Source organism: Mesoplodon mirus (genome assembly GCF_964341445.2).
Source record: "Mesoplodon mirus genome assembly, chromosome: 9".
In the NCBI taxonomy this organism is placed as follows: Eukaryota; Metazoa; Chordata; class Mammalia; order Artiodactyla; family Ziphiidae; genus Mesoplodon; species Mesoplodon mirus.
Window position 1 is genome coordinate 69,041,204 of NC_138985.1, and position 16,931 is coordinate 69,058,134.

General features: G+C 42.8%; 1 protein-coding gene across 4 annotated transcripts in view; it reads left to right on the forward strand.

Annotated features, from left to right (window-relative positions):
• The window catches only part of PLEKHA8 (pleckstrin homology domain containing A8), a 60,097-nt gene that overhangs the window by 16,258 nt on the left and 26,908 nt on the right, over positions 1–16,931 (forward strand). For all 4 annotated transcript variants that reach the window (XR_014295067.1, XM_082633150.1, XM_082633148.1 and 1 more), the window contains 4 exons: positions 9,823–9,939; positions 10,960–11,115; positions 12,827–12,951; positions 16,110–16,268. Coding sequence is in view for 3 of the 4 variants with exons in the window: in XM_082633148.1 (XP_082489274.1) it covers positions 9,823–9,939; positions 10,960–11,115; positions 12,827–12,951; positions 16,110–16,268 (557 nt within the window). In the remaining variant the exon portion in view is untranslated. The remainder of the gene's footprint in view (positions 1–9,822; positions 9,940–10,959; positions 11,116–12,826; positions 12,952–16,109; positions 16,269–16,931) is intronic.

Consider the following 16,931-nt stretch of genomic DNA (forward strand, 5'->3'; position numbering starts at 1 on the left):
TGCATCTCCCTCCCTCCCACCCTCCCCATCCCACCCCTCCAGGCGGTCACAAAGCACCCAGCCGATCTCCCTGTGCTATGCAGCTGCTTCCCACTATCTATCTACCTTACGTTTGGTAGTGTATATATGTCCATGCCTCTCTTTTGCTTTGTCACAGCTTACCCTTCCCCCTCCCCATATCCTCAAGTCCATTCTCAGGTAGGTCTGTGTCTTTATTCCTGTTTTACCCCTAGGTTCTTCATGACATGTTTTTTTCTTAAATTCCATATATATGTGTTAGCATACGATATTTGTCTTTCTCTTTCTGACTTACTTCACTCTGTATGACAGACTCTAGGTCTATCCATCTCATTACAAATAGCTCAGTTTCGTTTCTTTTTATGGCTGAGTAATATTCCATTGTATATATGTGCCACATCTTCTTTATCCATTCATCCGATGATGGACACTTAGGTTGTTTCCATCTCTGGGCTATTGTGAATAGAGCTGCTATGAACATTTTGGTACATGTCTCTTTTTGAATTATGGTTTTCTCAGGGTATATGCCTAGTAGTGGGATTGCTGGGTCATATGGTAGTTCTATTTTTAGTTTTTTAAGGAACCTCCATACTGTTCTCCATAGTGGCTGTACCAATTCACATTCCCACCAGCAGTGCAAGAGTGTTCCCTTTTCTCCACACGCTCTCCAGCATTTATTGTTTCTAGATTTCTTTTTTTTTAATTTTTTTTTTTTTTTTTTTTTTTTTTTGTGGTACGCGGGCCTCTCACTGCTGTGGCCTCTCCCGTTGCGGAGCACAGGCTCCGGACGCGCAGGCTCAGCGGCCATGGCTCACAGGCCCAGCCGCTCCGCGGCACGTGGGATCTTCCCGGACGGGGGCACGAACCCGTGTCCCCTGCATCGGCAGGCAGACTCCCAACCCCTGCGCCACCAGGGAAGCCCCTAGATTTCTTGATGATGGCCATTCTGACTGGTGTGAGATGATATCTCATTGTAGTTTTGATTTGCATTTCTCTAATGATTAATGATGTTGAGCATTCTTTCATGTGTTTGTTGGCAGTCTGTATATCTTCTTTGGAGAAATGCCTATTTAAGTCTTCTGCCCATTTTTGGATGGGTTGTTTGTTTTTTTGCTATTGAGCTGCATGATCTGCTTATAAATTTTGGAGATTAATCCTTTGTCAGTGGCTTCATTTGCAAATATTTTCTCCCATTCTGAGGGTTGTCTTTTGGTCTTGTTTATGGTTTCCTTTGCTGTGCGAAAGCTTTGAAGTTTCATTAGGTCCCATTTGTTTATCTTTGTTTTTATTTCCATTTCTCTAGGAGGTGGGTCCAAAAGGATCTTGCTGTGATTTATGTCATAGAGTGTTCTGCCTATGTTTTCCTCTAAGAGTTTGATAGTTTCTGGCCTTACATTTAGGTCTTTAATCCATTTTGAGCTTATTTTTGTGTATGGTGTCAGGGAATGATCTAATCTCATACTTTTACATGTCCCTGTCCAGTTTTCCCAGCACCACTTATTGAAGAGGCTGTCCTTTCTCCACTGTACATTCCTGCCTCCTTTATCAAAGATAAGTTGACCATATGTGCGTGGGTTTATCTCTGGGCTTTCTATCCTGTTCCATTGATCTATCTTTCTGTTTTTGTGCCAGTACCACACTGTCTTGATTACTGTAGCTTTGTAATATAGTCTGAAGTCAGGGAGCATGATTCCTCCAGCTCCGTTTTTTGTTCTCAAGATTGCTTTGGCTATTCGGGGTCTTTTGTTTTTCGAAACAAATTTTGAAATTTTTTGTTCTAGTTCTGTGAAAAATGCCAGTGGTAGTTTGATAGGGATTTCATTGAATCTGTAGATTGCTTTGGGTAGTAGAGCCATTTTCACAATATTGATTCTTCCAATCCAGGAGCATGGTATATCTCTCCATCTATTTGTATCATCTTTAATTTCTTTCATCAGTGTCTTATAATTTTCTGCATACAGGTCTTTTGTCTCCTTAGGTAGGTTTATTCCTAGATATTTTATTCTTTTTGTTGCATTGGTAAATGGGAGTGTTTTCTTGATTTCACTTTCAGATTTTTTTTCATCATTAGTGTACAGGAATGCCAGAGATTTCTGTGCATTAATTTTGTATCCTGCTACTTTACCAAATTCATTGATTAGCTCTAGTAGTTTTCTGGTAGCATCTTTAGGTTTCTCTATGTATAGTATCATGTCATCTGCAAACAGTGACAGCTTTACTTCTTCTTTTCCAATTTGGATTCCTTTTATTTCCTTTTCGGAAAGTAGAATTTCTAAGTGGATTCTTGGGCCTGAAATGGTCTCCCAGTATTCGGTAGATCAGCAGAGGCGATATCTAGAACAGAGCCACAACCACCAAATAGTTCATTCTGACAGCCATAGACAACCAACGGGATTTTCATCAGGCGGAGAGCGGCTGCGCACATGATACACGGCTCCACAGTGACGTACAGCACCATGTGTTCAAACACCTCAGAAGGACTCTTGCCATGTCGACGACACCAATCTCGGGCCTGGTCGATGGCCACCATTTCTGCATGTCGAGTAGCATTTTTGGTTTGATTAACTTCGTTTCTTCCCTTCCCTACAACTTCATTGTTGTAGACCAAAAGGCAGCCAACAGGAACCTCAATATTTTCTAGGGCTTCTTTGGCCATTTGCATCGCCTGTTCCATCCACTTTTTGGTCTCCTCCGCCAACACAGAGCACGCGCCGCCCGTAGTCTGCGTGGGCCCTACCTTCGCCTCCATACGGCACCGGGGCAGCCTCGCTCCGTGTATTGGTCTTATATCTTGCAACTTTGCTGAACTCATTTATTCTAATAGTTTTTTGGGGGGGGGGTTTTGTTTTTTTTTTCGGTACGCGGGCCTCTCACTATTGTGGCCTCTCCCGTTGCAGAGCACAGGCTCCGGATGCACAGGCTCAGCGGCCATGGCTCACGGGCCTAGCCGCTCTGCGGCATGTGGGATCCGCCCGGACCAGGGCACAAACCCGTGTCCCCTGCATCGGCAGGCAGACTCTCAACCACTGCGCCACCAGGGAAGCCCTCTAATAGTTTTTTAAGTGGATTCCTTTTTTTTTTTTTAATATACAGGAGCATGTCTGTGAATAGAGGTAGATTTGCTTCTTCCCTTCCTATCTGGATGCCTTTTGTAGTCTAATTGCCCTGGCTAGAACCTCCAATGCAGTGTTGAAAGTGGTGGAAGCAAGCATCTTTATCTTATTCCTGATCTCAGGGGGAAAAATATCCAGTCTTTTGTCATTGGGTATGATGTTAGCTGTGGGGTTTTTGTAGATGCCTTTATCAGGTTGAAGAAGTTCCCTTCTATACCTAATGTGTTAAGAGTTTTTATTATGAAAGGATATTAGATTCTGTCAAATGCTTTTTATACATTTGGTGAGATAATCATGTGATACCTTAGAAATATTACAGAAAAATCCAACTCAGGGTTGAAGTGAAAAATGGACATCTATTAGTCCATGTAACTGAAAAGTCCAGAGAGTATCTTATCTATAGGTATTACACAGTCTGATCGAAGTGTTCAAAAAATGTCATCTAGATTTGCTTCCTTTCCCTGCCTCCCTCAAATCCTCCCACCTGCTTTCCTTGTATGTGTAGACCATGTTTAGGTCCATGTGGTGGCAAAATGACTTCCAGCAGCTCCAGGTAAACATCTTTGAGACCAAAGAAAAAAGAGAGACAGTCTCCATTTCTTTCCACCTTTCCCCAGTCCCAGCAAAAGTCCCAGAATTATTTCTGGTTGGGTCCCTTGCCTGTCTTGGAACATATCATTGAGGAAAGGGGATGTGAAGCTCCATTTAAGGCTGAATCACAGGCCCACCCTGGGGCTAGTCAGTCCAACCCAAACTACATGGATAGAGTGTGGAGAAGGGGGTTTTTAGGAACAGAAATGTGGGAGGTGGATGCTGGGTTACCAAAAATAAATGTCCACTGTACCTTCTATAGTGAAATAATCCAAGATAATACAAAATATGTGAAATTGGCATTTAAATACTTTATCACCCTAGCCCATCCCTGGCAGCAGTAGCTTATATGAGCTAAAACTTTTCCCTGCTCATGGAAGTTTCTTGTCTAATCTTCTAAGCAGGGAGTTTGGCTGACACCACTTTCCATCTCTAGTAAGGGATGGCAAAAAAAAAGGGAGTAGGGTTGGACAGGAAGATAGTCTAATGGTAATTGAATGGATCAGGGACTGGTATAGACCCACAGTTTTCATCTGCTCTTTTGTTACCTTGAGTATTTTATCATTTTCAAGTGTATTAGGTTCTCCAGAGAAACAGAACCATATATATACATATGAGGAGATTTATGATAGGAATTGGCTCATGCAGTTATGGAGATTATGAAGTCCTACAGTCTTTTCTCAGCAAGCTGGAGAACCAGAAAGGCTGGTAACACAATTCACTCTGAGTTTACAGGCCTGAGAATCAAGGGTGGTGGATGGTTCAAGTCCTGGTCTGAGTCTAAAAGCCCAAGAATGAGGAGCATCAGTGTCCAGGGCAGGAGAAGATGGATGTTGCAGCTCAGGCAGAGAGAGGAGATTCACCCTTCCTCTGCCTTTCTGTTCTACTCAGGCCCTCATTAGATTGCATGATGTCCACCCGCATTGGTGATGGCAATCTTTACTCAGTCTGCTGATCCAAATGCTAATATCTCCCAGAGACGCCCTCACAGACGCACCCAGAAATAATGGTTTACCAGCTATCTGAGCATCTGGTAGGCCAGTCAAGTTCATACATAAAATTAGCCATCACCCAAACCAAGGTAACAGCAGATTAATTTAAAACAGGAAGTGCATTAATGGCCTTTTCATCATGCATGCCTCTTTTCTCATGCAATTCATCCATCATTCCTGAACTGTATCTGAGCTTCCCAGGACTGTACATCGTGAAAGAGCAGTGTGCCTCTACATTACTCTGGACTCTCCATTGCTCTGCCTTTAAATCTCAGATAATGGGAATGAGACTTCTGTGGTCTCTTAACATGCCTTCTGAAATTCTAGGAACTTTACACTTTAAGGAAAAGTTGTTCTTGGTCACGGTTTTTATAGTTACAAGCTACAGAATAAAATAACTGAAACTCTTCTAGTGTCATTATAACTTTTCCTAGATAAATACAGAACCTACTACAGAGAAGGTATTATTTCAGTTACTATTATCATTTACAAGCTACTTTAAAAATATATTGCAGCTGGGGCTTCCCTGGTGGCGCAGTGGTTGGGGGTCCGCCTGCCGGTGCGGGGGACGCGGGTTCGTGCCCCGGTCCCGGAGGATCCCGCGTGCCGCGGAGCGGCTGGGCCCGCGAGCCGTGGCCGCGGAGCCTGTGTGTCCGGAGCCTGTGCTCCGCGACGGGAGGGGCCGCGGCGGTGAGAGGCCCGCGTACAGCAAAAAAAAAAAAAAAAAAAAAAAAAAAAATATATATATATATATATTGCAGCTGTGCTGTGTGCGTGTGTGTGTGTGTGTGTGTGTGTTTGGGTTATTTAACATTTTTCAGATTCCTGTAAGATAAACCTAGTTTATACCACATTTTTTCAATTTTTAGGCATTTTTTTTTCACATTCCAACAGCTCTGAAGTCAGGAAGCATCTGAGAATGAGTATCATGTCATTGCTTAATGGGCAGGTTATTTTTTGGTTTTTTTTAAATTGAAGTATAATTGATTTACAATGTGTTAGTTTCTGGTATACAGCAGAGTGATTCAGTTATATATATATTTTTTCTTTTTCATATTCTTTTCCATATAGGTTGTTAGAAGAGATATTGAATACAGTTCCCTGTGCTATACATTAGGACCTTGTTGTTTATCTATTTTCTATACAGTAGTTTGCATCTGCTAATCCCAAACTCCTAATTTATCCCTCCCCCACCCCCTTTCCCCTTTGATAACCATAAGTTTGTTTTCTATGTCTGTGAGTCTATTTCTGTTTTGTAAGTTCATTCGTATCTTATTTTAGATTTCACACATAAGTGATATCATATGATATTTGTCTTTCTCTGTCTGATTTACTTCACTTAGTATGATAATCTCTAGGTCCATCCGTGTAGCTGTAAATGGAATTTTTCATTCTTTTTTATGGCTGAGTAGTATTCCATTGTGTGTGTGTGTGTGTGTGTGTGTGTGTGTGTACACACACACCACATCTTCTTTATCCATTCATCTGTCGATGGACATTTAGATTGCTTCCATGTCTTGGCTATTGTAAATAGTGCTGCTGTGAACATAGGGGTGCATGTAGCTTTTTGAATTAGAGCTTTTTCCAGATATATGCCCAGGAGTGGGATTGCTGGATCATACAGTAACGCTGTTTTTAGTTTTTTAAGAAACCTCCATACTGTTTTCCATAGTGGCTCCACCAATTTACATTCCCACCATCAGTGTAGCAGGGTTCCCTTTTCTCCACACCGTCTCCAGCATTTATTATTTGTAGACTTTTTAATGATGGCCATTCTGACCGGTGTGAGGTGATACCTCATGGTAGTTTTGATTTGTATTTCTCTGATAATTAGCGATGTTGAGCATCTTTTCATGTGCCTATTGGTCATCTGTATGTCTTCTTTGGAAAAATGACTGTTTAGGTCTTCTGCCCATTTTTTGATTGGGTTGTTTGTTTTTTGTTATTGAGTTGTATGAGCTATTTGTATATTTTGGAAATTAAGCCTTGTCGGTCACATCACATGCATATATTTTAGTTTATCTTCAAATTAATGGTATGTGATGGTTAATTTTTTGTGTCAACTTGCCTGGGCCATGGGGTGCCCAGACATTTGACCTAACATCATTCTGGGTGTGTCTGAGGGTGTTTCTGGATGAGATTAACATTTGAACTGATAGACTGAGTAAAGTAAATCGCTTTCCCTAACGTGAGTGGGTCTCATCCAGTCAGTCAAAGACCTAAGTAGAACAAAAAGGCTGAGTAAGTGGTAGCTCTTCCTGCTTGACTGTTGAGCTGGGATACTGGTCTTTTCCTGTTTTCTTAGTCTCACTGAAACACTGGCTCTTCTTGGGTCTCAAGCCTGATGACTTTTGGACTGTAATTACAAATTGGCTCTCCTGATTCTCTAGCTTGCTGACTGCAGATCTTGGAATTTTGCAGCCTCTGTAATTGCATGAGCCAATTCCTTATAATAAATTATATATAGATATACATACATATTATTGGTTCTGTTTCTTTGGAGAACCAAGACTAATACAGATGGGGTCCTAAATTTGATAAAATATGATTATTGAGGGTATGCTGAACTCCCTCTACTTGAGAGTCATAGTGGATTTGGAGAGTGTTCACACCAAACATAATCATGGGAGTTGAGCTGTAAGGGAGAAGATGCTACTGTTCTATACCAGGATAGCTTTCTAGCAATGGGGAATCAAGGTTTGGGGGTTGTTATGCCAGGAGGGACAGTGTTACAAAGACATAGTTTTCTTCCCAACTCTGTTGTGTACTTCCGGTGTGACCTTAGATAGGTCACTTAATCTACCTGGGATTGGTTTCCTTCTCTGTAAAATGAGCTGGTTGGACTAGGTGATTTCAAAGGCCCTTTCCGTTTCTCAGATTCTTAGGAATTGATTCTTCTGTTTCAGTGAGGGGAGATGGCGTAAGGTATAAATAATGACTCTCTTGCAAAGGGCTAAAATATCACTAATAATATCTGACTCCAGGAGTGTTGATTATCTACTCAACAAGACAATCTGATGATCAGTTTGATTTCCTGGATTGTAATGTTTGTGCCAAGAATAGTAGCCTTCGGGTTTGTGTTTCCGTAGAATTTGAAGCCAAGGTCAAGAAGCATCGCCTTCTGAAATAAAATTTTCAAGTTCACCCCAAGAGGTTTTCTAGCCAGTAATCAACTTGTGGGGGTGTTGAGATAAGGCCGTGGGGCTCCTGCTGTCCAGTAAAGGGTCTAGGTTCATCGCTGGGAAGGAAGTCCCCAGTATGAGTTGGAATAAGAGGAACGTAAGCCATAGTTGTAGAATACATTACTCATCTTTGGTTGAGAAGGCTTTTAGGGAAGGATATTTCAGTGACTGGTATGAGGGTGGATATTGAGAATTGGTCTTTATCCAATTTTGTTTAAGGAAGTGAGAGATGTGGTACCTGAGCAGGCCTGAGTGTTCTGTTTCCTAGAAAGCAGACCCTGATGAAGTAAATGATGAGTGAAACATCTCGCCTGCCCCCTAGCTCCTGTGCCTGAGCTTAGATTTAGTGCTGACCATTTAGCCTCCTGATTAAAAATGTAAGTTTCCCTGAACTATGGTCTTAGGCTATGGGTGCTCCAGGAAGTGTACTAATCTTCTGTTATAGCGTAATAAATTGGTGCTGTTACCAGAAGGGGAACCCCTGCCAGGGCCCAAGAGTGGGCTCTTGTCTAACACCCGGGAATGAATTGTCCAAGGAGACACACATGCTGACAAAGCAAAAGACTTTATTGGGAAGGGGCCCCCCGGGGGGAGAGCAGCGGGGAAAGGAAACCCAGGAGAACTGCTCTGCCACGTAGCTCACGGCTCAGGGTTTATGGTCATGGGGTTAGCTTCCCAGGTTGTCTCTGGCCAGTCACCTTGCTTGTGCCCATATTTGGTCCAATTCCTGGTGACGCACGCATCTCTCAGTCAAGGTGGTTTCCAGCATCAGGGTTTCTGGGACATCGGCAGGACATGTTATGGCTGGCATCTCCTCCCTCCTTTTGGCCTCTCCCGATTCCTGCCAGCTGGTGGTAGCTGGTCAGTTCCGTGTTTCTTATTGAGACCTCCTGTTGTGAGATAACTCATGCAAGCAGTTATTATTCTGCCTGGCCAGAGTGGGCGGTTTCAGTTAGTGGTTCCCTAACAATACTACTTTGACATCAATTGGTGACTTACGTATTTAGCTGGTGTGAATCACTTCCCAAGGGCCCATCAGGTATGTACCTGAGCAGCCCTTGGGGCTCTGCGCAAAGCGCCTACCAACCTTCCCTCCAGCTGTCTCAGCTGTAGAAGAGTCTAGTGAGAGAAATGTATCCTTAAAAGGCTATGGCATTTCAGAGAAGGAAAAAATACACCTGATGAGGAGACTAACAAGGCTTATGCAGAGGTAGTCAGGGATGACATTTTAGGAAGAAGATCCAGTTTGAGCAAAAGCCCTGAGGCAGGCATACAGCAAGTAAGTTTGGTTTGACTAGAACATAGGTTGTGTAAGAGGACTAGATAAGATGTGTGTTTCCACTGAATATGGTTCGTCCCCTGAAATGCTGTGAAGTAAAAGTAGTTAAGCCCTTGAATGTTTTAAGATTATTCCAGTTCAGTGGATCAATACCAAATAGTAAGTTAAAGTTATCTTTCCTTAGGGAACATATGACCTTAGGCAGGCTTATTAGACAGCACTTCGTATGATGTTGAAAGGGCAGCATAATCTTTTATCTCATTTCTAGGTTTGGAATAATTTTTCTTAACCAGAGGGGAGGAGAGCAAGTATGTTAACAATAATGTTTGTAAAATAATAATCTTTTATCTTAGAAAAAGTAAAAACCAAAGATTACTAGTACTGTATTAGGGGGAAAAAGGAATAAAAATCATAAGTAATCCCATTACCTAGAGAATCATCACCATATTTATTGCTGATCCTTCCAGACGTCTATGCAAAAATGAGATCAAACATACAGATCTTTTCTAACTTATTTCTTTCTCTTAGAATTTTCCCCCAGAATGTAAGTTCCTTGGAGCTAGATAGAATCCAGCATCCTTTGTTAGGTGCTATTCCTATGTCCTGGGAAGCAGTAATTGAGACCATGCTCTTGCTTCTGTTTTCAGGTTGGCAGCCTCGGTGGTTCCTTCTCTGTGGGGGAATATTATCTTATTATGATTCTCCTGAAGATGCTTGGAAAGGTTGCAAAGGGAGCATCCAGATGGCGGTGTGTGAAATTCAAGGTGAGAAGCCAAGACACTTGCAGGTTTTATTTTTCTTTCTGTTTCTCCCCCAAAATAAAAAAAACACTGGCTTCTGTGTGCCTTTCTCTGCTGCTCCCATAGTATAAAGATATATAATGTTATGTCCCCCAGAAGAAGTCTTACAAGTAAGACCTAAAACTGCAGTGAGTTTTTACAAGGAGGTTGGTTTAGAGATAGTCAGAATAAATGAGAGCAGTGTGCTTATTAACCACACATGTAGTACTCATTCCTTGGTCACCTGCTCACCTCGGGCTTGTGGCAGTTTGCTAAGCTTATTTGTCTTTTTATTGCAACATCAAACACTTCTGTGTTTAAATCACGACACATACACACCTTCTCGCCACCACCACCATGCTCAAAACTAAACAAACAAGCACCTAACAGACCTACAAATAGCCTTTTCTTCTTGGTTTTGAGAATCTTGAGACATGCTGAGAGGATGTGGCTCAGAAACTGACTAGAAGGGAATTTGGGGCATGGGGCTTGGGGAGGTGAAGGAGAGTGTGGCTTGCTTGTTTCTTCTCCTAAACTGTTCTAAGGGAATTCTCACATTTTTGATAAGACTAGTGAAGGAAGGTAGAAAGGAAAAATACTGTGTTCTTGATTGCTTTTCAATAACCCAAGGAGATAAAGAGCACATCCTTACTTGTTTGCATCAAGCCTTTTTGGCCGCAGAGCAGCATACTTTACACACACACACCAGAAGAGAGATTTTTCCTCTCTCCTCTTATAAACGATCCTAAGGAGATTTAGGTGATTTCTTTTTTAGGCCAAAGTCCTGGTGAGACCTTGGAGCCAATTGCAGAGTTTTCCCTCTCCATTAGCAGAGACCTCTAGGAAGAGATAAATAATCCAGGAGAAGTAGTAAGGGCTGACATCCTCTCTTGGAAGAAGCTCTCAGTGACTGGTGCGCCAGTTAAGCTCAAGAATTTGGGTGGAGTGGAGGCTACCCAGACGGGGCTTTTCTGGGTTTCTGACCTCCCTGTGCCTTGCTCCCAGTTCATTCTGTAGATAACACACGCATGGACCTGATAATCCCTGGGGAACAATATTTCTACCTGAAGGCCAGAAGTGTGGCTGAGAGACAACGGTGGCTGGTAGCCTTGGGGTCAGCCAAGGCCTGCCTGACAGACAGTAGGACCCAGAAAGAAAAAGGCAAGTACTGATTGTCCTCTGGACTGGGAACCCTGGGAATCACCTAGTGGCATCTCTGGGTTCCCGTATTTGTTATCTTGCTTCTGACCACGTAGCCATAGCCAGCTTTTTTTTTTTTTTTAAGTAGTTATGTATTCAGTATTTTATTTATTTATTTTTGGCTGTGTTGAGTCTTTGTTTCTGTGTGAGGGCTTTCTCTAGTTGCGGCAAACGGGGGCCACTCTTCATTGCAGTGCGCGGGCCTCTCGCTCTCGTGGCCTCTCTTGTGGCAGGGCACAGGCTCCAGACGCACAGGCTCAGTAGTTGTGGCTCATGGGCCTAGTTGCTCCGCGGCATATGGGATCTTCCCAGACCAGAGCTCGAACCCGTGTCCCCTGCATTGGCAGGCAGATTCTCAACCACTGCGCCACCAGGGAAGCCCCCATAGCCAGCTTTTTATATCATGCAAGTGCTGTATATCTCAGTGGACCTTAAACAGTCTGACTCTTCTTTCTTAGCATGTCATAGTAGAAAGAATGCAGGTTTTGGAGCCAGATACAACTGGGTTCAAATCATGTCTTTGTGACCTTGACATAGGTCACTTAACCTCTCTAATCTTCAGTTTCCTTATATTTTGAAAAGAGGTAATTACCTATCTTAGAAGGATTACCATGAGGTACCTCATCTGGCACAAAGTTGACTTTTGGTAAAGAGTAGCTGAGCCAGAGAAGCCTTGGATCTGGTATTTCCTGCAGTAACACCCCGTTTTCCCCTCCCTGTTCCTGGGGTAGATGGATACTTAATTGTCAGGTTGCTGCTGCTTAATGCTCATTAACTCAACATCATTAGGTCTCCTGAGAACCATGGCATAACTTTCTATTTTGCCTGGGTCGTGAGTGCCAGGGCTTACTGCCTGAGCTCTGCCTTCCCAGCCCCCCAGCCTCGAATGTACACCTGAAAAGATTGGTGGGAGAGAGGGGCCTCTGGGAACAAGTGTTTCAGGGGACCTTTCTCATGACACATATGGCAGATGTGCTTAACTCTTCAAGTAGACACAGTAAAATGACCTATTTGTTGGTTGTTTTTCAATGCTAAGTCGAGAGCAAATTCTAGACACTGTCAGCTCTGACTCAGATCAGGTGGTAATGTGCAGCTTTTTCACGGATAGGAAAGCAGAGGCAGTTATGATTGTAGCCGAGCCCTCAGCGCCAGGATGGCTGGAGTGCCGTGCTAATGAAGGAGCAGCAGGTGTGCAGAGGGTGCCGTTCGCCTTGCCAGGCAGCATGCTGGACCAGTCCTCTGAATTCACAAGCTGTCTTATTAGTGGTAATTGCATGTTACAGAACACTGTTTCCCAGTTTTGAGCACTGGATAGATAGCTGTGACCCCATTTTACAGATAGGAAAACTGTGGCAGACCAAAACCCTGAACCCTTGACTGTTTCCAGTTCTGACACAAGTGGATCAGAGGTATACTGTCTCCTTCTTCCTGTACTGGTGATCGTTAAATATGTTGGCTCAAGAAATAATGTAGATTACTTCAGAAGACTAGAAATCTCCTTTTTCTCTTTTTCTTGCTCCCATAACTTCAATTATGTCATATCTGTAACCCATACTATAAACATCTGACTTTAGGCATAGATTATATTTCACTTATCTGTATAGTATGGTAACTAGTATATCAGTTATTTATTCTGGGAATTAAATTACGTTTTCATCATTTTGTTATTTAGAGTTTGCTGAAAACACTGAAAACTTGAAAACCAAAATGTCGGAACTAAGACTCTACTGTGATCTTCTTGTTCAGCAAGTAGATAAAACAAAAGAAGTGACCGCAACTGGTGTGTCCAATTCCGAGGTAAAATACCAGTCTTCTTAGCCACATGACAAGTGGCACCAGATGTTGCTTACAGGCGCTGCTTATTCTCACATGATCCCTACCTTGGAATTTACTGTTTTTCAGAGGAAAAAAGTGACCGACTTCAACAAAGAGAAGAAGTGTGTGCATTTCAGCATATGGAAGCATATAGTTTTCCTTCCTGGAATGAATTCAGGATTAATTAGTTGATAATTTTGGAACTTTTAACTTTAGTACTGATGTACTAAACTATGTGTCTCCCCAGTTTGCATAGCTTTCTAAAATACAGCCTCAGCTGTCTAGCGGAGCCACTCCTATACTGCGCCTGTGGCTCCCAAGGTGACAGCACCGTGTCTGTCAGTAATATGTATGTGTCACCTCTGGTGAGACTGTAACAGGAGTTTACGTCACCGTAGTCGATGTTCTGCTTGAGTAGAGACTAGTGCTTCCAAAGACAGAGACACAGCTTTATTTCTCTCCATCATCAGCAAGGATTGCGATTTTTATCATTTACTAATGAAATTGTTATGTACTCATCCTAAAAGGTATATTAAAAGATCTGTGTGGTGTTAAGCTATGTACTGAATGGGTCACATTAACCAGAGAGGGGTCTCTGCTCTGCTCACAGAGAAGTTGTCTGAAAAACAGTGCCCACAAAATGAAGAATCTGCAGATTATAATTAATGGTTTTCAATTACTTTTCTTAGGTAGTGTATCACTATGCTACTAGTCATATATGTGCTCTTAAGTTTTTCTAATAAAGGTGATTTAACTCACTTTCATTCACTTTTGGGGGGGGGTCTCACTCATTCAGCAACTGCCTATTGTGTACAAGATACTGTGCTGGGGGAGGGAGATGGGAGGGGTACCAAAACACTTCAGTCCTGCTTTTGGGATGTTAGAGCCTAGAGCGTTGATTCTCAACCCGGAGCAGTTTTGCTCCTCAGGAGACATTGGGCAATGTCTGAGACATTTTTGGTTGTCACTACTGGGGGAGTGCTGTCGGCATCTAAGGGGTAGAGGCCGGATGCTGCTTAATATCTGCAATGGATAGGAGAGCCACTCCCCCTATATCCCCTGCTCCAGTAAGCCAGCCCCAAATGCCAGTGATGCCAAGGTAGAGAAGCCCTGGTCTAGTAGGAAGGGAAAAAGTGAACACAGCAATTTTTAATTCTAGGAAGTGTTTATAGTAAGTGCCTTGGGAACTTGCTAATGAAACTGTGGTTATGATCTTGTGATTTATAATCAGAAATATATGGTTGGTCTTTGTCTAGTTTTTGGCACAGAGCTCCAAAAAAAAACCCTTGGAATTTCCAGGTGATAAAAAGTGTCTTTTGTTATGTTCATGAGGCAACTATTGGAAAATACTAAGGATGGAGGCTCTGGTTGACTGTAGACCCAAGCAAGTGATTAGAGGGTTGGAACTTTCATTCCTACCCCCTCACCTCCTGGGAGGGGAGAGGGATTGAAGGTTGACTTTAGTCACCCTTGGCCAATGATTTAATTAATCGTGCACATTTAATGAAGCTTCCATAACCCACAGCATGGGGTTTGGAGAGCTCCCGAGTGGGTGAATATGCGTTGACTGGGGAGAGTGGCATACTCGGGGAGCATGGAAGCGCCAAGCCTCTTCCCACATGCCTTGCCCTATGCATCTCTTCCATCTGGCTGTTCCTGAGTTATATCCTTTTATAATATACTGGCAGTCTAATAAGTTAAATGTTTCTTTTAGTTCTGCGAGCTGCTCTGGCAAAGTAAGTAAACACAAGGAGGGGGTTGTTGGAATCTTCAGTCTAGAGTGGGTCAGTGAGTAGCACAAGTGACACCCTGAACTTGCCATTGGTGTCTGAAGTGGGGGTGGGGAGCAATCTTGTAGGACTGAGCGCTTAACCTGTGAGATCTGACACTATTTCCAGGTAAATTGTGTCAGAATTGTAAGACACCCAGCTGGTGTCCAGGAATTTCTTGGTGGTGTGGAAAAAAACCACACATTGTAATTGGTGTCTGAAAAATAGTGGTTCATGACCAGTAACGTCTAGCTTGTTAGAAATACAAAATTGAGGAAAATATAGAGGCTATGGTTAAAGAACAAAATTCACCTGAGTAAAATTTAAAGATCTTATTAGCTTTATTCAGCAATTCATAAATCAGGCAGCATCCAGTCTAGCAGATAGAAAGGAGCTGTGAAGAGCTGTACCAGGCTAGAGATCTTTATAGACCAAAGTGAGCAGGAACAAGGAAGTTATACTGGGCATTTGCTGAATGGTTAAAGCAGGGTTAGTTTTCTTATATGGAGCAAAGGGAAGTCTTGGAGCCAGGTCAGTACACTAACTTGTGCTGAGCAGGCAAGCACTGATTGGTTGACCTAGGCCTGCCTTTTCTGGGAGAGCCCAGCATAGAAACTTAGATAAGTTTTTGGTTTGCTGATGTGAGACTTAGCATGAGTGACTCCATCTTGGGCCCAATCTGGTGACTTTAATACCACTAAGATGTGGTTACCAAACTCTCTAGTCAGGCGGTAGCCTCAGTTTCCTGAACAACTTATTAATATCAATATCCAAAGGAAGAACAACCTGAGCAAGTGAAATAACTTGGAGAAAAAAATGATTAGATATTCAGAATAATTCCAGTTGCTGAAACCTCTTAGACTCATCTGTACTGAAAGCCAAAAACTCATTCTGAAAGCCAACAGTGTGTGATTTGTGGTTTCTAATGCTTCTATTCCAGAAATTCATTTTTACTCAGACAGTGGGAGACATTTTTCCATTGATCCCACTGGTCTTCAGTCCATGTGATTCTGTTTGGTGTCTGCCATCCCTTATAGACTGCAAACTCCACAAGGGCTCAGCGCCTAGCACCTGACATCCTGCTGTCATATAGTGTTGTTGAGTTGAGAGAAGTCGTTGCCTTCAGTTGGGGTGGTGGGTGAGCATGAAGGGCAGATTGAGGGTAAGGCTTGAGTATGATTAATAGATAAGTTGGACTTGCTCAGTCTTTTTCTTTTATGACTGATACACATATTTGTCCAGCAAAATAGATGGGTACGTGATTATTGTTATTACCCGTTACTAGATGGATAAAACCTCTAAGGACATTCCACAACTGGGCTTTTTCCTTTTTGGCAAGGTAAAGGAGTCTTCACTCTGGTTGTTTTGTAGGAGGGAATTGATGTGGGAACTCTGCTGAAATCAACCTGCAATACTTTTCTGAAGACTTTGGAGGAATGCATGCAGATCGCAAACGCAGCCTTCACTTCTGAGCTGCTCTATCGCACTCCCCCAGGATCACCTCAGCTGGCCATGCTCAAGTCCAACAAGGTAACAGACCAGGTCAGCTTGGCTGCAGTAGGGCATGATGAAAAGTTAAGAAAGTGATATACTGAGCTAAGTTCTCCATCACCCTTTGGCAACTGATAAAGACGTTTTTGTAGTGGACTTTCCTTTATGTCCACTATTATATATGCCCTTAGTCCCTTGTATCCAGTCAGTTAGTGTTGGCAGGTTTACCACCTGAACATGTCTCTCTCTGATGTAGCTAGTTTCTTGTCTCCAGCCTCCTTGTCCAGGGAGTCTTGCTGAGATTGGTGATAGCCTTCTAACTAGCTGCCTTCAGCTCTTCCAGGCAGCCTACAGTGTTTCTGTTCATGCAGTGTAAATTGGGCCACTTTACCTAAACCTTTTAGTGGCTCCCTCATTGCCTACAGGTTAAAGTCAAAACGTCCTAGCCCCTTCCCACATCACCAACCTCTTTCTTTTTCATAACCTGGCTTGAACATATTAACTGCTTGTAGCTCCCCCACTTCTTTGGGCCATTTCCCAGGACCAAGAATGCCCTTCTCACCTGTCTTTCCCTGGTTAGCTCTTATTCATCCTTCAAAATTTAATCTCTCTTTCCCTGAGTCCCTTAGTTGGGCTAAGAGTTCCTCCTCTACGCATACCCCTATTTTAGCCTTATTCTATATTGAAATTACCTTAAGGGCA